This window comes from Myxocyprinus asiaticus, chromosome 2 (genome assembly GCF_019703515.2).
Source record: "Myxocyprinus asiaticus isolate MX2 ecotype Aquarium Trade chromosome 2, UBuf_Myxa_2, whole genome shotgun sequence".
NCBI lineage: Eukaryota > Metazoa > Chordata > Actinopteri > Cypriniformes > Catostomidae > Myxocyprinus > Myxocyprinus asiaticus.
The window spans coordinates 33,416,414-33,441,985 of NC_059345.1; the positions used below are offsets into that span (position 1 = coordinate 33,416,414).

At 41.5% G+C, this 25,572-nt stretch overlaps 1 protein-coding gene across 4 annotated transcripts in view; it reads left to right on the forward strand.

The window, feature by feature from the left end:
- The window catches only part of LOC127412218 (potassium voltage-gated channel subfamily C member 1-like), an 83,636-nt gene that overhangs the window by 52,598 nt on the left and 5,466 nt on the right, over positions 1-25,572 (forward strand). The window contains exons 3-4 of one of the 4 annotated variants that reach the window (XM_051648426.1): positions 10,225-10,410; positions 11,189-17,807. In XM_051648426.1, coding sequence (XP_051504386.1) covers positions 10,225-10,410; positions 11,189-11,316 — 314 coding nt within the window. In that variant the 3' untranslated portion in view covers positions 11,317-17,807. Of the gene's footprint in view, positions 1-10,224; positions 10,411-11,188; positions 17,808-25,572 lie in introns of those variants that run through there. The other 3 variants (XM_051648448.1, XM_051648431.1, XM_051648440.1) reach the window with 3 other exon arrangements.

The window sequence follows — 25,572 nt, forward strand, 5'->3', positions numbered from 1 at the left end:
TGTCAAATCGGACCACTCTTCCATTCTGCTTCTGCCCGCTTACAGGCAGAAACTGAAACAGGAAGCACCCACCCTCAGAACGATCCAGTGCTGGTCGGACCAATCAGACTCTACGCTACAGGACTGTTTTGATCACACAGACTGGGAGATGTTCCGGTCCGCCTCTGATGATGACATCGAGCTTTACGCTGATAGCATAATGTGTTTCATCAGAAAGTGCGCAGAGGACGTTGTTCCAACCAGAACAACACGGATCTATCCGAACCAGAAGCCATGGATAAATAGCGATGTTCGCGCGGCATCTTAATGTGCGGACCTCTGCTTTTAATTCCGGGAACGCAGAGGAGCATAAACAAGCCAGTTATGCCCTAACATATTATATCAGAACAGCAAAACGCCAGTACAGGAACAAGATTGAAGGACAGTTTAACACCACCAACTCTAGAAGCATGTGGCAGGGAATTAACATCATCACGGACTTTAAAGGGAATAAAAGCTCCGCCATGAACACCGCTGCCTCTCTCCCGGATGAGCTAAATACTTTTTATGCTCGTTTTGAGGGAAATAACACTGCCCTTGTGGAGAGAGCTCTTGCGGCCGAAGCTACAGAGGTTAGTTCACTCTGCGTCTCTGTAGTGGATGTAACCCGATCCTTCTGACGGGTGAATATCCGCAAAGCCGCGGGCCCAGACAGCATTCCAGGCCGCATCATCAGAGCGTGCGCGAACCAGCTGGCATTTTTACGGACATTTTCAACCTTTCCCTCTCTTTGTCTGTAGTCCCCACATGCTTTAAAACATCCACCATTGTGCCTGTTCCAAAGCAATCAAAAATCACTTGCTTAAATGACTGGCATCCTGTTGCTCTGACCCCCATCATCAGCAATGCTTTGAGAGACTAATCAGAGATTATATATGCTCTGTACTGCCTCTCTCTCTAGACCCATTGCAGTGATGATGCCATTGCATCTACAATACACACTGCTCTCTCCCACCTGGAAAAAAAGGACACTTATGTGAGAATGCTGTTTGTAGACTACAGCTCAGCATTCAACACCATAGTGCCCTCCAAGCTAGATGAGAAACTCCGGGCTCTGGGCTTAAACAGCTCACTGTGCAGCTGGATCCTGGACTTCCTGTCAAGCAGACGCCAGGTGGTTAGAATAGGCAGCAACATCTCCTCATCACTGACCCTCAACACTGGAGTCCCACAGGGCTGTGTTCTCAGCCCACTCTTGTATTCCTTGTACACACATGACTGTGTGGCAACACATAGCTCCAATGCCATCATTAAGTTTGCTGATGACACGACGGTGGTAGGTCTGATCACTGACAATGATGAAACAGCCTACAGAGAGGAGGTGCACACTCTGACACACTGGGGTCAGGAGCACAACCTCTCCCTCAACGTCAGTAAGACAAAGGAGCTTGTGGTGGACTTCAGAAGAAAAGACAGAGAACACAGTCCCATCACCATCAATGGAGCACCAGTGGAGAGAGTCAGCAGCTTCAAGTTCCTGGGTGTCCACATCACTGAGGAACTCACATGGTCCATCTACACTGAAGTCATTGTGAAGAAGGCTCATCAGCACCTCTTCTTCCTGAGACGGCTGAGGAAGTTTGGAATGAACGGCCACATCCTCACACGGTTCTACACCTGCACTGTAGAGAGCATCCTTGATTCGACCCAGAGGGGAAGGTTCTTGGTGGCTAGCCAGACTCTTTGACCAGCTCGGAAATTAGGGGCCGTCCGGCGGCGGCGGTTAGCCTGACGTTGGTATCTCTGGGAGGTCTGAAGAAGGGCATGCCTAACCTTCCTCCAGGTCTGCCGACAGCGTTGGACAAAACGCCGGGCCGAGGGAACGCCAACCTGTGACTCTTCCTCAGGGAACAATGGGGGGGTATACCCGAACTGGCATTCAAAGAGGGATAGTCCAGTGGCCGAGGACAGGAGGGTGTTGTGGGCATATTCTGCCCATATGATGTAGGTAGCCCAAGAGGTGGGGTTATTGGCCGCCATACACCGCAGAGTGGTCTCCAGATCCTGGTTAATCCGTTCTGTCTGGCCATTAGACTCTGGATGGAACCCAGATGATAGGCTGGCTGTGGCCCCAACCAGCTTGCAGAAGGCACCCCAGAACCAGGATGAGAACTGGGGCCCTCGGTCAAAGACAATATCCAGGGGGATTCCAAACACCCGGAAGACATGGTTCATGAGGAGCTCTGCTGTCTCTTTGGCCGAAGGCAATTTGGGCAGGGGAATGAACCGTGCGGCCTTAGAGAACCGGTCCACAACCACCCGGATGACAGTGTTACCCTGGGATGGTGGGAGTCCCGTGACAAAGTCCAAAGAAAGGTGCGACCATGGCCTACGGGGAACGGGTAAGGGATGGAGCAGTCCCTGAGGTCGCTGGTGTGTAGACTTTCCCTGGCTGCACATGGGGCAGGCCTCCACATAGACCTTTACGTCTTCCTTGATGGACGGCCACCAAAACCGCCGTTGGAGGAAGTCAAGAGTGCGAGCATTTCCTGGATGGCACGTCAAGGGAGACTCGTGACTCCACTGCAAGACCCGGGCCCAGGCAGATTGAGGGACGTACAGGCATCCAGCCAGACCACCTCCTAGGTCTGGCTCTTGGGCTTGAGCTTCTCGCACCACCCTTTCCAGTTCCCACTGAAGGGGTGCGACAATCCTAGACCTCGGAATAATCAATGCCAAAGGCTTCTCCTGTGTCTCGGGAGAGTACGCTCGGGACAGGGCATCCGGCTTGACATTCTTGGTGTCGGGTCTGTAAGACAGGAGAAACTGAAATCGATTAAAAAACAATGACCATCGAGCCTGCCGAGGGTTAAGCCGCTTAGCCTGCTGGAGATATTCCAGGTTCTTGTGGTCCGTGAGCACCTGAAAAGGGTGCTGAGCCCCCTCAAGCCAATGGCGTCACTCCTCCAAGGCGAGTTTAACTGCAAGCAACTCTCGATCCCCCACGTGGTAGTTGCGCTCGGCATCCGACAGGCGACGAGACATGAAGGCACAAGGGTGTAATTTCCCGTCTTCACCCCTTTGTGACAGGATGGCCCCTACGCCCACCTCTGAGGCGTCCACTTCCACCACGAAAGGTCTTTCTGGGTCGGGGATCGAGAGAATGGGAGCGGAAGTGAAGCAGCGCTTGAGCTCCTCGAAGGCCCCCGCTGCCTCTGGACCCCAGTGAACCTTGATTCCTCCTCCCTTGGTCAGCGCAGTTAAGGGGGCCACCATGGAGCTGAAGCTCGTAATGAACCTCCTATAGAAGTTTGCGAAGCCGATGAAACATTGAACCTCCTTAACTGTGGCGGGAATAGGCCAGTTGAGGACAGCTTCAACCTTCTTAGGGTCCATCTCCACGTGGCCAGGAGTGATGATGAACCCGAGAAACTGAGCCTGGGTTACGTGAAACTCACATATCTCGGGCTTCACGTAGAGAAGGTTGTCAAGGAGTCTCTGGAGGACTCTGCTGACATGCCCCTTGTGCTCCTCCAGTGACCCAGAGAAAATGAGGATATCATCAAGATATACAAAGACGAATTGGTTAAGCATGTCCCGGAGAACGTCATTTATCAGTGCTTGGAACACAGCGGGGGCATTGGTGAGCCCGAACGGCATCACCAGATACTCATATTGGCCCGTGGGTGTGTTGAAGGCCGTCTTCCATTCATCACCCTGTCGGATCGGCACGAGATGGTAAGCGTTGCGTAGATCCAGTTTAGTAAAAATGGAAGCCCCTTGTAGTAGCTCGAAAGCAGTGGCCATGAGAGGAAGGGGATATCGATTCTGAACCGTGATCTTGTTGAGGCCACGGTAATCGATACATGGCCTAAGGCCCCTGTCTTTCTTCTCCACAAAGAAGAAGCCCGCCCCAGCCGGGGAAGTAGAGGCACGGATGATGCCGGCTTCCAATGATTCCTTAATGTAGGTATCCATTGCTGTGCACTCGGGGGACGACAGGGAGAAGATCCGACCCCTGGGAGGGCAGGAGCCGGGGAGTAGCTCAATGGCACAGTCGTAGGGGTGGTGAGGTGGTAAGGAGGTAGCCCGGGACTTGCTGAACACTGCCTTGAACTGATGATAGGAACTGGGGACTCGAGACAGGTCGACAGACTCTTGAAACTCAGAACTAGGGGCTGAGGGACTCAGGCAGGTGAGATGGCAAGTGGAACCCCAGGTCCGAATGGTGCCAGCAGACCAGTCGATCCAGGGATTATGTCTGCGCAGCCAGGGGTGGCCCAGGATAACAGGATACTCGGGGGAGTCAATAAGATAGAAAGTCTCCTCTTGCTGGTGTTGATGGATGGTAAGTCGCAGGGACTGAGTGGCCTCTGTTACTCTGCCAGGTTCCAGAGGTCTGCCATCCAATGCCGTAACTGCCTGGGGATGAGGAAGAAGTTGGGTAGGGATCCCAAGTTCCTTAGCCAAGGATAGATCCAGGAAGTCACCTGCGGCGCCGGAATCGATCATGGCCTGGACCCGATGCTGGTGGCCCTCCCAGGACAGAGTGGCTGGAACAGCTAGAACAGCATTAGTAGGAGGAGCTCTAATTTTCCCCATCATAGCCCTCCTGTAGCTGGGCGGGGATAACCGTTTCCCGAGAGCTCGGAACAAGTGGAGCGAAAGTGGCCGGAAGCACCGCAATAGAGGCAATGTCGCTCCCTCATACGATGTTCCCTCTCGTTGGGAGAGAGCCTGGAACGACCCAACTGCATGTCCTCCGGGGAATCACGGGGCTGTTCAGGAGCCGGGGAAGCCCTGAGCGCAGGAATATGGATTGGGGAAACAGATCTGCTCACAGGAACTTGGGACTGAGATGCCTTGTGGCGAGCCACCCTCTGCTCTCTCAGGCGATTGTCCAGGCGGATGGCCATCGCAATGAGGGACTCGAGATCAGCAGCTGGTTCTCGGGTGGCTAACTCATCTTGAAGGGGCTCAGACAGCCCTCCTTGAAAGCAGACCATCAATGCCTCATTGTTCCATCCACTTCCTGCCGCAATGGTCCGAAACTCAATGGCGAAATCTGCGGTGCTGCGGGAGCCTTGATTGAGAGTAAGCAGACGCTTGGAAGCTTCCCGACCACTGACTGGATGGTCAAACACTCGCTTGAACTCTACTTCAAAGGCCGTGTAGGACGCACAACAGGCATCCTGGGATTGCCACACCACAGAGGCCCAGGAGAGTGCCTTGTCTGAGAGAAGGGTAATTATGTAAGCAATCTTGGAGCGGTCTGTAGGAAAACTTGAGGGCTGGAGCTCGAAGGTCAGAGAGAATTGGGTGAGGAAACCCTGGCAGGAACTAGGATCCCCAGCAAAGGGCTTGGGAGGTGGTAATCGAGGCTCTGCAACTGAAGTAGGCCTGTTGCCACTCGGGGGTGAAGCACCCAGGAGCTGTTCAAAGAGCTGGCGGAGGGAACCCATCACATCAGCCAGGAGTTGAGAGTGTTTGGTCATTAGGTCCTCCTGATGGCTGAGAACGGCTTCATGGCGCTGGAAAGATGACTCGTGTTGGGCAATCACTGCCAACAGGTCCTTGGAGGTGAGTGTTTCTGGGTCCATGTTGTGACTCGGTTTTTCTGTCACGAGCTGGGCTAGAACCCAGGTTGCTGGTGTGGTGGTTGAGAGATCTACCACTGAGCGGTAATGTTGGACCCAAATGAAACACTTAAGGCAGTATTCCAGGAGATGTAGATTTATTTAAAAAAAAAGTCCTTGCAAAAATGAATCAACAAAAGTTCTTCTCGGACCGAGGTATAAACCACATAAACAAAAAAAAAAAAAAACAATGGGCAAAACCAAAGGAGAAAATAAAACTCCACGAGGGGAGAAAACAAAGCCAGTGAACAATTACAATCAGTGAAAAGAACTCAGGATATCTTACTTGGGGTGGCTAGAGAGGCTTTAGCGAGACAAGGCAGGAAACACAAGGCAGAGACTCAAAAACCAAGTGAGGAACCAAGGGAAAAAAACACAACTTAAATACACTGGGGGAAACAAGGCACAGGTGAGCTGGATAACGCTAACAAGGCCACATGAGGAAGAACTAAGGTAGAGGAGAACACAGGGGACCTCTAGAGGCATGGAGACAAACTACAGGAGGTAGGATGCTGACAGATCTCCCACGATCAAAATACATCAGCACTGCACTTTATTACTCTTACTCTTATATCTCACACCGGACTGTCATAATTATATTATTATTATATATATTCTCTCTTAACAACTTACTATCAACCGACAGCTTGAATGTCAATACAGTACAATACAACCTACTGTACATTCTATATATACTATATATACTTTTTTATTGAATAATGTGTATCAATATTGTGTGTATTGTATACTGTACAGTGTATGTTATTATTTGTATATTGTGTTGTGTGTAATTATTTGTATATTAGACTTTAAATTGTGTTGTGTTAATTTGATGTTATTGTAAATTGGTATATGTCACATCACTGTCACGACTGCTATGTTGATCGGAACTGCACCCAAGAATTTCACACACCACTGCACTTGTGTATATGGCTGTGTGACAATAAAAGTGATTTGATTTGATTTGATCTTGATTGTTTTGGGTTGAATGGATCACATGACATTGTAACAAATACATCATAGTTTTCAGATATCTCCATTTTCCCTGTCCACACTACAACGTGAAGATGCATTTTCAAATTCATCCATTTGGGAGAGTGTGGATGGAAGGCCAAAACGTAAAAAAACAAAAGATGCATTTTCAAACAAAAACTAATTATTGTGGCCTGAGTGTATGTTTTGAGGGTTTATGTACACACACCACACAAAAAATAAAATATTGATACCAAAACCTCAAAACACAGCCTGAATCATGTTTAGACTCACATGTTCTTTGGATGTTTTAGACACTAACTGCCAAATGTCAGAGATTTACTCTAAATTGGTAATGCAAATATTGAGGTGAATTTATTTATCCTGAAGAACAGGATCTGGGGGAATGAAAACCACCACTTAAGACATCAATATGTTTTAAGTCACAGTTGTGTTAAAGTGTTACTTTATACCTTAGTGTGTATATGTATACAGAGTGTGCACATTTGACTATCTATCAATAGCCCATAATGAAATGAAGCCACTGTAATATTACCAACCAGACTCATGTCCCATTTGAATAACCGCAGTCGAACCCGGCTGCACTTGCTGATAGATGCTATTTAGTTGAAAGTAATATGTTATTAAGGGTGTGCTTGAATCAGTGTTGGGGATACAATGGAAAATTCAAGTGGGAGATATGATAGTTCACAGCGTTCTTTCCCCAGAGGAGCTTTGGCAGCGTTCTCCCTTCTCACTGGTCTGATCGATGAGGTGTAAATCGAGTGAGCAGAAGCTTTTGGCTGCCACAGAGCTCACAGGTGAACAGGCTGGTTGTCATGAGCTGTTTCTATTTATACCACGGGTCTGTTGAATGCTTGATTCTGATTGGTTGACGGATGTTCTAAGGGGTGCAATTATTTTCCAGTAAATGCACGGCTATGAAGTAGTTCCATGTCTTTACCGCATAACGTTTCTATATCACTACGCCAAATTATTTCAGTTATTTCAAAGAGCAGTACAGGCTACCACAACAAAATAATCAGTTAAGACAAAGACATTGGTTAAGTACATCGAATAAGAATGACAAACAATGTCTAAATAAACTACATTTATTTCAATTTCAGTTGAAAAGCAACCTTGCTCCCTCTTCCTCTCTCTCTTTCTCTCTCCTCTCACCCACACTCACACTGTACACAGGCTACCACAGCAAAATAACCATATTAAAAAAAGACATTGGTTAAAGTAAACTGGTTAAGAACAACAAAAATGGCTCTAAAATTCAAAATTTATATAAATTTCTGTTGAAAAGCGCCCTTGCGCCCCCCCTTTCTCTCGTCTCTCTCAAACTTACGCTGACACACATACAGTACATATGTACACACACACATACGCTTTCACACACATAGAGACTCGAGTCGCGACTAACAAACAGAGCCGCACCCCCGTAACTTGATCAATACAACAGATTCTATATTATCCGAAATAACTTTTAATATGTGCAACTTTTAATGTTTCAATGTGTTTTGCCCTAATCAGCCTCCCAAACTATACTGGAAAGCACCGTCGCACTCCCCCTCCCCCTCCCCCTCTCTTTCACTCTCACATAAACTCTCTCTGGAGCAAAGTCAGCACATCCCCGTGACTCAGTGGGATTGTAAACAGTTGTTTAGCAATGGAAAAGCTATATACAAGAATGGCGACACTCGCTGCTACTGAGAAGTATACTTAAACTTACACTTTGGAAATCTGAAGAAAAGTTATTCCTCACGAGAGACGCATCAAACACAGATTCATCTCGCGATCTCTTGCGACATACACGCACGCACGCACGCACACACACTACCTTGTTACTCCAATGGTGAAAAGCAGCACATCCTCCATTGCTAGTTCTAAAGTGACGTTTTCGAACTAGCAACGAAGGCTTGAGCTGTATCAAAGCTAGATACACTTGATCAATACAATAGTTTCTGTATTGTCTGAAATATCTGTGGGAAGCACCCTAGCGCTCCCCCTCTCACACATGTGGACACACATACATATACGCACTACGCACACACTCGTGAGCAAAAAACAGAACCATCATGTCAGCGCACACCTGCATCTCAGTGGGGTTGAAAAGTTGTTAAGGTTTACAGCGGAAATATTACAACACTTGCTGCTGCTGAGAAGTGTGCTTAAACTTCCATCTTGGCGATTTTTGAAGCGATGTTACTTCTGACGAGAGCTGCAAAAAAAAAAAAAAAGGTAATCCCAGAAGTGATCTCTCTTAGTTTCTGAGTTTCTCCCTGTTGATCACTCAAAAACAAACTCACACACAAACGCACACGCACACAGACACATGCACAAACACACTACACTGTTACTCTAGGAAGTGCTCCAGAACAGCAGCGCAAGCCTTGCAGTCCTCCGTTGCTAATTCTAAAGTGACGTTTTTTAACTAGCAACGAAGGCTTGTGCTGTATTGAAGCAAGATGCTGAATCCGTGGTGGAAGAAAGTAGTTCCACTCACAAGAGCATTGTAGGGCCGAAATCAGAAAATGTGGTAACAGTGGTATAACCGTGGTATAAGCGGTATAATTGACTACGGCCTGTTGAATTATTGAAAAATAATGCACTTTGCTGTGCGTCGTGGCCACATAACCATTTCGGGTGTGCATTATTTTTCAATAATTCAACAGGCCGTCGTCAATTATTCCTTGCATATTACACTGTGGCCAGGAGCTATAATTCACTGCTCCTTCTTCATTGTTTGGAGTAGAGCCAAAGCTGCACCCTGCTGTTTGGTTAAGTGTGGTGCTACATATGAGTATGTGTGCTTTAAATGTGTTTATTATGATAAAGGTTTAGAATATTGCAGTTAGACCTGGGTACAAGCTGTTAAAATATTTTTTATTTTAATTAACCCCATTAGAATTCATATATGGGTCAAAAACCTGCAATGAAAAATAATGGTAATTCTTGTGTTGTGGTTATCAGAAATAAGCGTAGTTTTTCTTATGCTGCCTTCAAGTGTGCCTGGAAAGCTCCTACATCTGAGTTGGCCATTCATTATTACAACATGTCACACATTCAGGTTGGAAACAAAGTGCGAAAGAAACCAATCTAAAACAAATACACAATGAACAACAGCAAGTGCTCTATTTTGCACTGTACCAGTGGATAAGCAAAAGTGAATACATCTTCATCACTTTTACACAACCTGCTTGATTTATAAATGCATGGCATCTGACAAATTACTAATGAATTTGCATAAAGAAAATGCCAGTGGTGAGTCGTTTGCTTTACATTTGTTGGCGTTAAGCTCTGTCATATTAATATTATTGAAATGCAGCACTGAAATTGAATAAATCTTTTACATCACTGTCATCCTTTCCAACATAACAACTCATCCAAGTTTCCCACTAGTAAATACGACATAAGCAGCAGTCACACTAGGCTTTGAGCATGCAAACCCTAATGCATACTTTTTTGTTGAATGATTATGCTCCTGGTCATACATACTGGTCAACACTGGTCATACATACATTCATTCATTTACATCCATGCAGTTATCTTTCTGTCCTGCACAACCCCTCACATGCATCAGCTTGGGTGTTGTGGCTATATGTTCTTACATGTGCTTATGTGTTTGAAGATCCCAAAGTGAACGGTGAAGCAGCTAAAGCAGCACTGGCCAATGAGGATTGTCCCCACATAGACCAAGCCATTTCCCCTGAGGATGGCCAGATCTTTAACCCAAGCGAGCCACGGGGAGACACTCCGTGCTTTCTCCTGAACGTCGGCAGACGATCTACTAACACAGGAACCAGAGTGAGGAAGGGTATGTAACAGCTAACCTCCGTGTGAGGCCGCTGCCCAACACACATAAACATCTACACAAATGTAATATATCGGGTGCACTACAAACAAAATAAAGACATACGGTACAGTGAAACAGCGTAACACACAGACATTCCAATCATACAGACAAGCAGAGCGCGCCCACAACAGACGGTTTGTTACTAGACAAAAATCAGCATTTTCATGACAAAATAGATAAAAGAACAAATTTGTACTCAGGAAATTAAATTCCCAACATACATGTTCCCATCTCAGGTATCTTAGTTGGAAGTCAGACTCAGACTTTACTCACCCACATTGGCTCACTCCAATTGGCTCACAGGAAACTGCAAGGAAGCTACATCTTTTATTTAAAGTTTCATTAATTATTTTATTCTTTTTTAAGGATTACTGTCAAAATGATTTGTCTATTTTTCATATGTAAATATGATGAAGCAGGCAGTATCGTATAAGGACCCTTCCCTGCACGCTCAGATCCTTCCACTAGTCACATTTCTCCAACCCTCTTCTCTTTTGAACATATTATAAATACGTTTTTTCCCACACCACGCTGCATTATGTCAAACTCATATAACAAACATACAACTGCCTCCTGGGGCCAACCTTAATCTTTCCTTTTTTCTGTTTTTCTTTGTGTTTGTTTGTTTTTGACTTGTTTCTTACACCACTGTACACGCCTGTGGTCTGTCTCTATGTTGTTACCTCCCTCCATTTCCCCTTCTCTCCCATCTTCCTTATGCTTCCTGATTTTCCCATAGCCGGAACGTTCTCAGGGAGGTCAGGGGCGGAGCCGGCCGGCCTGACGTATGGCCCACAGGGTTACCCACTGCTGCAGCTAGGCTGGGCGCACAGCCCAGAGGATGGCCATGCCAGGGTCACCACCTGATATCCATTCCTGTTTTACTGTCATACGGCTTAGCGTTCAAACCACTCATAGCAGCCTTAGATAAATAAAAGGCCCCTGCACAGTATGTAGCTTTAGAGTCTGTAAACGAATGTGCAACACGTCAGCAAATTAATGTAGTGATATAAAGACTGACACTCTCAAGTAAACTCATGGCACTGTTCTAGTTTAAACTTCCCTTGATGTCAGCTAATCTGACCCATGCTGTATGAATAGACTTGAGACAAGATGGCTAAAGAATCACACCCAGAGTGATGTTTCAACAACAGTTATAACTAACACCAACAGCAAAACCAGACATGGCCATTTATGAATCATATTCAAAAGAGATTTTCTACTTCTACCATCCTAAAAAGTGTTACCAATTTGTCATTCCAGTACGTCATCATTTTCTAACCAATAGCGCTGTCTGTCTGTGTCATATGACATGTTGCTCTGTGTGAGCATGCTCTGTTTGACTTCAGATCCTACCCACAGCCAAATGCACCTCAAGTTGGCCAACATCATCACTAGGCAGAACTACACACATGGTTCCCAACAAATATGTTGTTGTTGTTTTTTTCTGTATCAATGTATCTGTGTTTTATGTGTTTTGTGTGAGTAAAAGTTAATGGTTGTGGGTGATTGTTAAAGAGATGTTTTTTAGTGTGCCTGTGTGTGTGTGTGTGCATGCAGTGCTTTTTTGTAGTGGACTTTTCTTTTTTCTGTAGCTTTATGTTGTGCATGTGTTGGGGCAGTCCTGCGGCCTTGCTGCACACTCTGTCCTGATGCCTGTATGGTATTGGATGAGAAAGTGAAGACTTGGTTTTGCACAGAGGCAAAGAGAAAGTTGACATATACTGTACACTTATGCCACGAACAAATAGACTATGGAAAAGTGCCTAAAATTGACAACCTGGTCTCAATGAATCACATTACCTACATAGCAAAATGATTTTTACATGGCTCTTTTATTCACTTTCACACAAATCATTAATATAACTGCACATTGTCAGTTCATAAACACTTAATTTTCGCCCTGTTCCTCACACAATGTATCTTATGACATCAGAACACTTGTGTTATAGTGAATGGCTTGTAAGGTGATACATTTTAACGTTTGCATTACATAACCAACTGCGTTTACAAGATTTTTCAAGCATGATCGAATTGTGCATTGCTTAACTGATGGAGTGTTGCACTGGTGATGCAAAGGACCAGGCTATGAGTCCTAGAGAGCATGCAAGTCGACACATGAGCTGAAAGTGTCAAAGAAGCACCACAAAATGATGTGATTGTTAAGCAATTGCATTTTTCATCTCACATTTGCTTTTTATGACACCATCAGTTAGATTTAGGTTTAAGGTAACTCGCTTTCAGCGCCACACAGTGGACATTTCACTTTGGAACTGCTGCGATACATGCAATCGCAGAACTACATAATGTAATTTTGCAAATATGTCACCACAGTCATGTAATTTTCATGAGATCAGGCTGAAAATTGGAAAATGACCCTGACGAATGATATTACTAGATCAGGACATTAATCGTTTGGTTGCCTTGATGTCAAATTTGTATCGTTGAATTTGAAGTTAGTGTGAATTTCTAGATCAGTGTATCTGTAAACTGCATAATTCAACCGATTGGTTGATTGTCTGTTTTTTGCCTTGCAGTCCACAGCCTTCTTTGCCCTATCTAATGCCAGGTTAACCAACTGGTCTTTGTGCATGCCATCTCACAGAAATTGCATGCAATATTAAACCCTTTAAAACCTGACCCGTAGCAGCAACGACCAGGTATGAAAACATTGTGTAGAGCAAGATGACATTGGTAAAGCAGTGCACAATCAAAACCTTTGTGTCTCAGCAATTGCCCTGTGCACATTTCTCTCCACTAAACTTAAGGTTATCAAAAGTCCCGAAGCCTGGGCACCATAACCAGCAAGGCCCGAACGCTGGCCGAGGTGGTGTCGATATCTACTGGGTCCTGCGGCCCGCCTGTTCTCCTGCGGCGATCCCATTCTCCAATCCCCTCCATTCTCTAAAAAAGTGCAGTGGTGTAGTTAGAGCTATCTCCTTGGGTCTTCCTCCTGCTCTGCCACCTTCTGTTCTCTGCAGTGTTTGATTTGGTCTGGTTTGTCTTGTTCTCTGGTCCTTGTCTTCTGGAACTGTGTTTTTGTCTCCTCTCTTCCTGTGTCCGATTTGCTTGTTTCTTGTCCTTACCTACCAGCTCTCAACCCATGCAAAGCCATCAGAGAGAAACCTCAGTGTCTAAAACATCTCAGGGAAAGTTTGAAATATTCCCTAGTTACAAATGTTTATTGATTATAAAAGAACTGGGATCAGAAATCAATACCTTGCTTTATTATAGCACATTATTGATCCAGGGACCACTTCAACTGAAAACTTCTGTCAAGACTTGCATCTTTTGAAGCAAAATCTCCCTTCCATGTTAAATCAATTCGTGTTAATTGTATAAATTCCAGTTGTGGAATTTAAATGATTTATTATGATTTCAAGAGTGTCCCTTTTTTGCATAATTTTTGCAAATTTTTTACATAAAACCCTTTCTCACAAATAGAAGACAACAATAGCCATTTTTATTCTCGACCTGTTGCTTTTTTGTTTCCCCTTTTCATTTTTACTTCCCCTTCGCTCTAATGTAATTCTCATTTCCCCTCTCTCTTTACCTGTTTAATGAGATCCCAGATAATAGTTATCAGGGGCCGCAAATTTCTCACTTTGAAATGGACAGCCTGAACTCGTTCTGCATGTCAGAGCCTCTACGGCAAGTGTCTCTCCTTCCTCTGTAATTCTTTCACTCTGTCCGTGCATTTCTGTCCATCTCTCTTTCTCCAACCTCTTTTGCTCTGGATTTCAAAAGCAAACCAAATCTCAGTTTTTGAGAGAGAGAGATAAAAACATCAAAAAATACCAATAGTCTTATTTTCTCAGCCAATTTTCTCCTCATTCTGAGATAAATGGAAAAAAAAAAAATGGCCCTGAGCAATCCCATCCCCCCATGTATTTTCTACTTCAGATCCATGCAAAGAGGAACCTGCACTAGTTAAGTATATGCAGTCAGAGGTGCTTAAAGTGACCTGAGAAGGGAGCAGCATCTCAGAGGGGGAACCAAAACCTTGGGTTTCCTTATCCAGCCTTTCTTGACTTCACAATGGCCGCAGAGATTTGAGGCTGGAGTCCAAAGGAGGGACGTATATGTAGAGAGAAAAAGAGCACACTAGATGATGTTGTTAATCGTCACAGTGGCATATGTTTTGTTCAGAAAGATTCTGTCTTTAATGCACTCTGATTGAATGAGGGAGCATATGGACCGGGACTTTTTTAAAGAAGAACTTAAGGACCATACATCAGCTGAAGAGTGCAATGGATGGATGTCTGGCTTAAAAACAAGCAAAATGAGTTTTATAATCACTAATGAGAGTACATGCAGTGTCATCAGTGACAGATGCAGTGGACTCTTACCTGTTCCTTTTAGCATGAGCTGCATGGTGTTACATAAAAAAGAGGAAACTATTCTATATCTGTTATGAATATCTGTACAAAACAAATATTTTCTTTGGAGAGTTCTTCACTTTTGCAGAATTTACATGTAGCCATGGATAATGAAATATTCAAAGAACATGTTCTTTACTTCAGCAACAGATTTCTTCATTATGTCTTTCATTTGTTACTAACCACATATGACTAAGCTCTGGTCATATTGACCTCAAATTCTGAATGAGACACTTCAGTGGTTACTGACGTAAGATAGATTGTATTTTCTCAAGCTTTGTGGTAAATTCAAACTTTTCAACTTTGTTTCTGTCTGGCATGCTTGTGATTCTGAAACTTATAGAGAAAAAAAAAAAAAACTGAGCAAAATGAGTTGTTATTTTTATGTTTTATGACATAATTATTAGTGAATAGATCCTGTGGAAAACTATAGTGAGCAACTGTTTATTTGACATATCAAGTGCAGACTTTTGACAGTGTTATTTTTGGAGGGAACAAAAAAAAAAAAAAAAAAATATCAAAAACAAGAAAAATGGCATCACGTCAAGATGTTTAACATACATTTTCACTAATTTCTTTTAGCTACGAAAACAAAGAAAAGCAAAAAAGACAGATGTATATTTACATTATAAGAGAATTGTATGCAATTTAGAACTTTGAGGAAAAACAAATGCATGCACTATGTTATGCAACAATAACTGCATAGAAAAACAGGAAAACATGACTACAACTATAGCATGAAATAAATTTTGTATGAAACCTGTTAGAGGGCTTAGTTTTTTGTTTGTTTTGTTTATTGGAATGGAATGTTTGCATTATTTCTATTTCTCTCTTTGGTTGTGCCAATACTCTCTTTGGCCTGAAGTTGACAGGCACAAAGAGGTGGATTGGAAGGGAGTGAAAAGGGAAAAACGTGTCTTCAGTTGGAGCAGCATGGCAGCCTGCACTGATGAGCATGGTGATGAGTTAAAACTTTAACGTTTGAAGGAAACAATGACAAACCTGCATGCCGTGAACAAGCTGAAGTTTGAATCTCGGAAACAACAGTGTCAACATACTCTCTGCTCACTGAGGTATGATGCAGAAGCCTGCCTTGGATGCATGGGAAACGTGCCTGCTTACAGATTGCATTAACGTCACCCTCTGGTCTCCTTTCATCCCTTCCTCCTACTCCTCCTGACCCCTCCATCTCTCTTCTGCACTCGTTCGCACGTCATCCTGCACCCTCTTCACCCGTATTTGTTCTCTAGATGTCTGGGTAATAACTCGTCTGTTGTCTCTCTTCTTTTTCATGTCTGTAGAGGTTTCTCGGCAGGCCCGGCACAAACAGCCTGCAGACTCAGTGTGTGTCATGAATCGTGGTGTTCCAACCACTGTGTGCATGGCCCAGAACATCCTTCCCTCTTCCTGATAATAACCATCTATAAGTCTGTGTCGTGTACATTAATGGGTGGATCCATGTGTTGGATTTACAGTTAGGAATGTAAGGTCTAATCTAGAAATCGTTCTTCACATTAAATGTATAGAGGGACACTTACCAGCAATCTACCCCCCTCTTTGTTGGCCGCTGATAATGTTACAACTTTTGGTAGTGTGGTGTAAAATGTGTATTTGAGTGCATGTTTGTTCAATATGTGTGTTTTTTGTGTGTCTGTTTTGTAAATATGCTTTTCGTGTTTCACATGCTTGCTACTGAATATTTAGAGTAATATCTTTAAAGGGTTATATGGTCAAAAGTATCTACTAACAAAGGTTCACAAAACTGCCTTTGAATTTGAATAGGGTCAAACTAATAATGTTCCCTGATGTGCTGCTGCAGTTGCCTTTGTTTGCAGTGTGCACATTTAAAATTTTACATTGCTTTGGGTTGTAAATGTTAGTGGACAGATTGTGTCTTGAGTTCAATTTTTGCTTTGTGTGTTTATAATGTTGTTACACTCTAACTCTTTCTATTTCTGAACCCAGCAAGAACATCAATACACTCCAGATTCTCCAAATTGCAGTGACACTTGTGAAACAGAAAGCTGATTGTATGCATGCAGAATCAAGCAGCAGAACAACTGAAGTGGCAAATAATGAGTTTAACAGGGCTGAACAGGTTAAACTTAGACCAATATTACATCTATATCCTGTTAGTTTGTCATGAGCTCACTGCCTATGTGCAAAAAGTGGGTTTTAATAGAGTTTTAAACCAAGCAGAATTCTCTTAAACAGATATTAAGAGTTTGTAACATTTTATGCTAATACAATATTACATTTGGGTTTGTACAATGTTCTTTAGCACAATCCCAATTGACAAAATGTTAGTCTTTTTTATCGTTTTAAAGCATTTCTATCTTTTTTTAATCACTTTTTATTTTTGGCCTTTTTACATTATAGCAATACTCGTGTGTAGGTTCTCTGTGCACTAAAAATAGGTTCACATATTACTAATCTGTTTATATTTATTCACCAGGGTTGAACCCAAGTCTTTCAACAAGCATTTGGATATTTGTAAATGTTACATGTATATTATATATTACATATATTATAAAATGTGGCTAACTTTGCTTGGTAATTCCTACCCTAGGTAATTTTTTTCCAATCTATAGGTAGCTATAATCCACCTTAATAGATACATTTAAAAAATACATTTGATTATATTGTTAATGAATGCAAACTGCATGATTTGCAATAATAATGTTGATGGTAAATAATAAATATATCTCAGTTTCACCTTTCATTTTAAAAGGGAGCATGCAAACTCTTTTGTCAAAATAGACTATATAAGCATGACTCCAGCTTAACAAGGAGCTAAATATAACTGAATTTGCTGTTTAGATGATGCTTCAAAGACCTTTTAATGCTGCTCACAATTTACCATTTTTGTTACTAACAAATTGCAATTAACTATTTGAGGTTAACTCTCTTTGATAACCTACAATAATTTTAGGGACACTTCTTGTGATTTCAGCAGAAAAATAAAAAAAAATGCAACAACCCTTTTAGTATATCTCTGAAACTTTGCATGTCTGTCATTCACAGCTAATTTGAATATTTACCAAAAATGAATCTTTCAACAATATGTGCCAAATGAAATGTTCCCAATGTTTATTTTATTACTCTATTTTCATATTTGTGTATATCATTGTTGATGATGCATGTGTGACCCTGTGTGAGTGTGTGTATGAGTGCAAGGGTGTGTGTGTTCTCTGTTTGAGTACATGTACCCCCAGTTCCTTATTCTGCAGCTGAGCTTTGAGTTTTCAGACACTATGGCAACCTAGTTACCTAAAAGGGACCGTAACCATAGCAACACAAGTATGTGATCTGCTTTCAAGGGCAGCCCATTTCTCCCATGCCTCCCCACTGCCTGGTTACATTTGGGTCCACAATTCATGAGACACATTAACACATCAGAACACAAAGTTCTTTACATAATTATCACTGATGCTAATCTCTGTCAGAAACGGTATCATTACAGTCTTCTGCCTCTGCCTACATAGACCTGATGCTGTGTCAAGGTACATAAACAAAACTAGACCCAATGATAATAGGATATTTACAGTGATATTCCTGTTTGTATATGTATGAAACCACAACCTTACAGTTTCTACCCCTCCCATTCTGTGAGCTACGATTATGTTTCAACTGTCTACAAACACTCACAAACAAGGTGCTGGACACCTGTAAGGCCCTGTTTAAACCTGGTATTAATATGCATTTTGGGTGATCCTATCACAAATGGACAGGCAAGACACATCACTGTTTACACCTTGTATCTAAAATGTGTCTCTTTTGACCACTTGTGTTTGGATTCCGCACTCACATTAAGACTCCAGTCACACCAGTAGCCTAATAAAAGCTGAGTTGAGATCCTAACCTAAAAACTGTGCTTCATGTGGTAACGTCTAAATATTCAACAAAAAATCTACCTAAATACATTGTTACATGAACAAAACTAATTGTGTGGGTTAGCAATAACTCCTTAAGGTAACAATTGCAGGTTACAACTTTTTTACAGTATATTATTGGCTGCTATATGTAAAATTAAGTGCACCTTTAACCATCATAGAACAAGCTGTAGCTGTATGTCACTTAAGTATGTAACTACAAGTGTTGGGTTACGTTACTTTTAAAATTAACTCATTAGAATATTGTGTAGATGAATTAAAAATGACTTTTTATGGAAAGTAAAACGTTACGTTTTGCGTTACTTTTTTCTCACAGCCACTTTCTCTTCTGCTATGCTATGCATTCCATACAAATACACCATGCATTGCATGCAAGAGACATTACAGGTCATGCTAGCTACTGTTACAACACTCATGTCAAAACAACCTAGTAAACAAACTGATATTTAGAAAGTAGGTCTTCACATCATATAAAAAAGAATCAATAACATGAATATGCATGATTTGTTTTTCCATTGACATGCCAGCCAATCTGAATAATGAAGAATAACCACTGTCTTACCTAAAGCAGCAAAGTGCAACACTTGAACCTGCATCATATATGTCGTCATGTGCTGTGCCCATAGACTATGTCAGAGTCAACTTAAGATATTTTTCAAAAGTCAGGAAAAAATTCAGTGGGGAATGCCAACCTTACATGTTCAAGGAATGTGTCTGATGATAAAAGAATATTTTTCACTTATGTCATCTCAGTGCATGCCTGTTTTGAGCTGATTCATGGTGCGTACAGACGCCACTGGTTGATCGCATACAACTTCAAATGCGCATATTGATACAAATTTAATGGAATCGTATTTAATGCTACCACAATGTCATAAAAACAGTTTGTTTCACAAATCAAACTACTTGTTTATTATAAAACAAAAATGTAGAATCTTTTAAGAAATTAAGACGTTTTCTCTGCGTACACAAATGATGTAGAATGTTGCTTGCAGCCACTGATCCAGAGTCAGCTTTTCTCATCCCATTCTCCCAGTCACAGGGAGCTGTAACACGGAGCAGTTCAGCTGTATAACTCAGTGAATTGAGCGAGTATTTCACCCTGTGTATCACGCCATGGCCAGTGGAAGGCTAGACTTATAATCCCTCTGCCTAAACATGTTTACTGATTTTTTTAATGCAGTGTGTATTTACACATGAATCAATCATGTTTCACTCAACCAAATGTTGAATGTTAAATGCTTTAAAGCAGAGCAGTTTGGATGTAAATCCTGATTCTAGGGCAGTGGTTATGGCAGCTTTAAAACAAAGCAATTAGGATGCACAAACAATCAGCAATCATTCCACGTTGTATGTAACTATAATCATGCCGTGGCCACGGGAAGACTTCTCCCGGCTCATGCCTTTGCTATATTATACCATGAAAATGTGTGTTTACACAATTTTAAATTCAATGTACGTGAATTAATCACGAAAAAACAAAGTTTCACTTACCACTTTCATTTATGAGGACACATTTCTTAACTCTCGGTTTGATTGTCAAGACAAAGCCGTCAAAGTTTATGACGGCTGCTCACGTAAACTGCAGCACACAACAAATCCACGGCTGCAAATGAGAACAACTGGATTCCACCGAAGCATTCAGATTTACATTCCTTTAACAGCAATATTTAGCAGTTTTTAAAACATAAATCAGGGTGGGCTAAAAGAAGACTTGTGCTCTGCCCATCGCTGATAAGAATGGCTCATATTCTCTAGAACTACAATACCCATCATGCGCACACATAATACAACTTCATTGTCTATGCATCTGTTAGGCATGCCTCACACTCTCTAGAACTACAATGCCCATCACGCACTACGTCTCTTGCTCAAAGTTTGCACACTTTTTTCTCGCAATACAGGGAAAGAAGTGTATTAAAAGTGTATTATAAACTCGTTACTTTATTTAAAAAGTAACTTCAATATTATGGTCTAACGAAAATTATTGCGTAACTTTACTCGTTACTGGAGAAAAGAAATCCGATTACGTAACACATGTTACTTTTAACGCGTTACACCCAACACTGGTAACTGCTGTTTGTTTTGAGAGTGTCATGTAAAAAAAAAATTGTCAAGTAACCTAAAAAAATTTGCTTCATGCGGCAACATCTAAATCAAGTGAAAAATAGTATTTAACATCACTGAATCAACCTGAATTAGATCAAGAAATAGGTCTCTAATGTTTTGCACATTGCCATTTTTTGTAAAATGATGTCAGAAAACTACTGTAGACACTATAAAGACAACAGCCATCTGAAAATAAAATTTACAAATTACTAATTATAGAAGCGACATATTAACAAAATAGTTAATCAACAGTAATTGGAATGGGTTTACACATAGGCCAAATACATTTCTTCTGGCTCTCATCTGACATCAGTTCAGAGGAATAATAATTATTCAGACCCATTATCTCTCTCTATTCTTTCTTTAAATAATGCATAATATGTCATAGAAACCTTTCACTGATACAAAGATCAAAGCATATGATGTGCTTGTGCAAACCCCCAGCACCTAAATAAGGCAGGGAAAAGGGAATCCACTTGGAACTGGAGTCAGGAAAGGCCTGGTGGTGTTGGAGTGGGACTTTCATATTTTATAGATAGAGTCCAGGACACAGTCCAAAGGATGGCTTTGCAAATACACAGTGAAGACATGGAGGAAGAAAGTGCCAGAGATGAAAATCGACAAACATGTTGCGGTGTTGCATGTTTGATGACTGCATTTCTGCTGCTCATTTGAGGTGAATATTTAGCTTTGAACTGGTAACACTTTACAATAAGGTTCTTTTCATTAACATTAGTTCATGCATTAGGTATCATGAACTAACAATTAGCAATATGTTTGTTACATCATTTATTATCTTTGATAGTGTTAGTTAATAAAATACTATTGTTCATTGTTAGTTCATGTTAGTTTATAGTGCATTAACTAATGTTAACAAATGCAACTTTTGATTTAAAAAATGTATTACTATATGTTGAAATTAACATTAAAGAGGCCCTATTATGCTTTTTGGGATTTTACCTTTCCTTTAGTGTGTAATATAGCTGTTTGTGCATGTAAAAGGTCTGAAAAGTTACAAAGCACAAAGTCTACACAAAAGGGAGTTATTCTCTCCCACAGAAAACACTGCTCCTGAACTACATAAAACGCCTGGTTTGTAGTCCAGCCATTTCTTCCGTAAAGTATTTACGTCACTATGTAACACATTTGCATAATGCCTGCCTAGGGACTACTTTGGCCCGTCCGCCAGGATGAGTTGGGTTAGTGTTGTCGCCATGTTGTGAAGACGCTATTTTCTTCACTGCGAAAGCAAAACCTCTTTGTTTGGACTTCCAAAGGCAGACGAATTGAAGAATCAGTGGTTAAAATTTATTTTTACCACTATTCCTCAGCAGTAAAACCACAACCAGTTTTCAAGATGGTTATTCCTGAAAGATGGTGCAGTTCCCACTTTGTTGGGTCTCGTGCTTCAGGATCACAACCTGTAAGTATGCTCGATTATTTGTGGATTTATCTGCTACCAAAAGTTCAAATGAGGAGTTTTTTTTTGTAGCTACGGTGTACACCCAGAGCACAGCTGCAGGCCTCTGCTAACCTGCTAGCTAATGTTATTGTGTTGAAATAGTTTTGCTAATCAGCTGCGGGCCCACTTTTACCTGAAGGTGGTTCGGGTCAAGCTTGTTCTTCCAAACTTTCATTATTGGACTCGGGCTCGAACTGGTGTGGCAAAAACCGATGCCACTGTTACCGTAGTTACAATAGTGTTTACAGCTGCCCAGGAAGCCTGAAACTCGGTTATGGTAAGGGGCGTTACATTACGACACACACTCTAAGTGGTTGACCAATCAAAACAGACTGGGCCAGCTGACCAATCAGAGCAGACTGGGCTTTTTGGAAAAGGGAGCTTTAAGAGACATGAGCTCAATCAGAGTGTTTCAGACAGAGGGTGAAAAGAGGTGCTGCAGCAATATACAGTATGAGAAAAAGAATGTGTTTTTTGAACATTATAGCATGTAAACCTATTCTAGTAGACCCCCAAAATAAAATAATGAACCTGTAAATTAGCATAATATGGGCTCTTTATCTATGATTAATAAGTGCTTAATAAGTATTGTTCATTGTTAGTTCATGTTAACTAATGTTGACAAATGGAAACTTATTGTGAAGTGTTACCTTTGAACTATCTGGCTGTGATGGTCATTAGACTGAAGGCCACTGAGCATGTGCGTTAAGTCTGCTCTGGGCCTGTGCTGCTGCTCATATAGTTACTTTATCTTCCTGTGCTGTCACAGGATGGCCTGCTACCGAACAGCCAGCCCTGAAATTTTAATGAACACCAATTAAGCCTTCACAATCACTTAAGTGGTTCAGAATGCTGGCAGTGGAGATAGAGGAGTTCTTGGATGAGGTATGGGAGAAAAGGAAGAAGGAAGGAGGAATAGAAAGCAGAAACAGCTTTCTTTCTTTTTTTTTTCATTTTTTTTTTTTTTCATTAGAAACACCTGAAATGACATTTCTTCTACCAAGGTTTGAAATAGGAAACTAAAAAAACTATTGTTTTTGTTTTTTCCAGTTATGAGCTACTATGATGATCTGGTCTTAAAGGTGTTTTTGTCCTATTAACCTTGAAGTTGTATTATTTTTTATTATTATTATAGTGCAGCTCATGAGCAATAGCCTTTAGTATGTCTGAAGAAAAAAGAGAGAATGAGAAGCCACATCTCTTCTCAGTCATCCTATGATCTTTGTATCAATGAACAGTTCAGAGTGTGTTTATAGGAAACATTCAGATGCATTTTATCTGCAGCACTTTGCTTGTCTTCCATTTAATTCCTCTTCTGATGAGAATCCTCTCTTCTACCCTTTCTGACTCTCTCATTCTCTCTCATCCATTACTTCAAAAGGAGAACTGGAGTGTGCATGTGTGCTATGATGTGTACAGATATTTTACTGCCCCACTGGAATAATATATTTGAAACACAGTCTCAGTGTATGCACTGAAAGAATATGATATGCAGATAGAAAAACTTACAGCTAATAAAAACAAATATTATATGTAGTCTATTGTTGTAACAGACAGTAATGTGCTTGGATGCTGGCCATTCAGTGATGGATTGCGTGCTGTTATGAGAGAATGTCTTTTCCACTGTGAATTGTAAATCTTCTCACTTCTGCTCATTGACATCAAATCCATTAACTCACCAACTACCAATATTTACAACTGCATGACTGAACATGCCCAGTCTATGTGCAGTTCATACAAAATGCACATTGCTAAATCGAAATGACTCCAACCAGATCTGCATTTCTGTAAAAATGCAATATGAAATCAATATTTCCATATTCTATTTCCATAGTTCATGACATTTTTATGATGTTAAAGCATACATATCTCAAAATGTGAACTGAAGATCACTGATCTTTAATGTGGCTGCCTACCAGAAATCTCCACGGGATTTTGAATGATCTGTTGCTGGAAACCGCTCTGGAAACAGGCAAGAGTACTTTGATGTTACCGCTCCTCTATCAAATGAAGACTAAGACCAAAAATTCAAGACAAACCTGAGTGAAACAGAAAGCTTAAAATGTAGCGCCAACTGTTCATCTAATCTAAATACATTTATTACTCACTAAAATGAAAATCCTCTCAACATTTACTCACCCTCATGCCATCCCAGATGTGTGTGACTTTCTTCTGTTAAACAAAAAAGATTTTTAATAGAATATTTCAGCTCTGTAGGTCCTCACAATGCAAGTGACAATAGGTACCAAAATTTTGAAGCTCCAAAATGCATATAAAGGCAGCATAAAAGTAATCCATAAAACTCCAGTTATTAAATACATATCTTCAGAAGCGATATGAGAGGTGTAGCTGAGAAACTGACCAATATTTAAAGGTGCACTCAGAAACTTTTGTCTTTGTTTCATCATGGACTTACACTGACACCTAGTGGCTTGGATGCAGCATAATTTAAAGGCGCAATATGTAACATTGACATCAAGCGTTTAAAATGGGTACTGCAGTCCAAATTCAAAATATTGGAGAGAGTTGTCTCCCCTGCCCCCTCCTCCCCAGACTCCAAGCTCATGGGGGTTGCCAGGTTGAAGACATGCAACAGGAATGAGCAAAGTTGATCAGCTAATGTATACGTTTGCAATATTTTTATTGTTTGCAAATTAGAAACCAGCTCATGTGGATTTTTTATAACTCTGTCAATGTTAGCTCGATGTATTGCTGGCTTCCATGGCTGCAGCGTGCTGTGTTTGGCCACTAACTTGTTTCAAATCTGGCAACCCGGGTTGTCGAAATACTGTTGGGAAATGGGCAGTGGGCGGGATCACACAGGCCAAAACACAAACAGAAATTCCATCCTGGAACCGACATTTCAAAGTAGAATATACTGGCTGTAGCATTGTTTTCGGAGAAGCTAGTATTTCAACTTAGCATGTTTCCTAAATCTCTGATAACATATTATGATCATTTTATGCTTTAGTACAATAAATATATTACATATTGCACCTTTAAAATCAATAGTTTCAGATGCATTGTAGATATATAAAGGTGCTGTAAGCGATTTTAGCCATTCTGCTTCTAGACTGAGCTGTTGGATTAGCAACGCCCCCTCTTTCCAAAACCCAGAACTCCAAAGATTCCAAAATGAGCTTTATTGAGAGCAGAAATGGTTGTTAAAAACAAAAGTATTAAAATAGCGCCCTCAATTGACAACTGTTATGAATAGCATGGCATAAAAATACATAATGCCTCAATAATTCGCTGCAACTACAACACTATGAGAACAAGC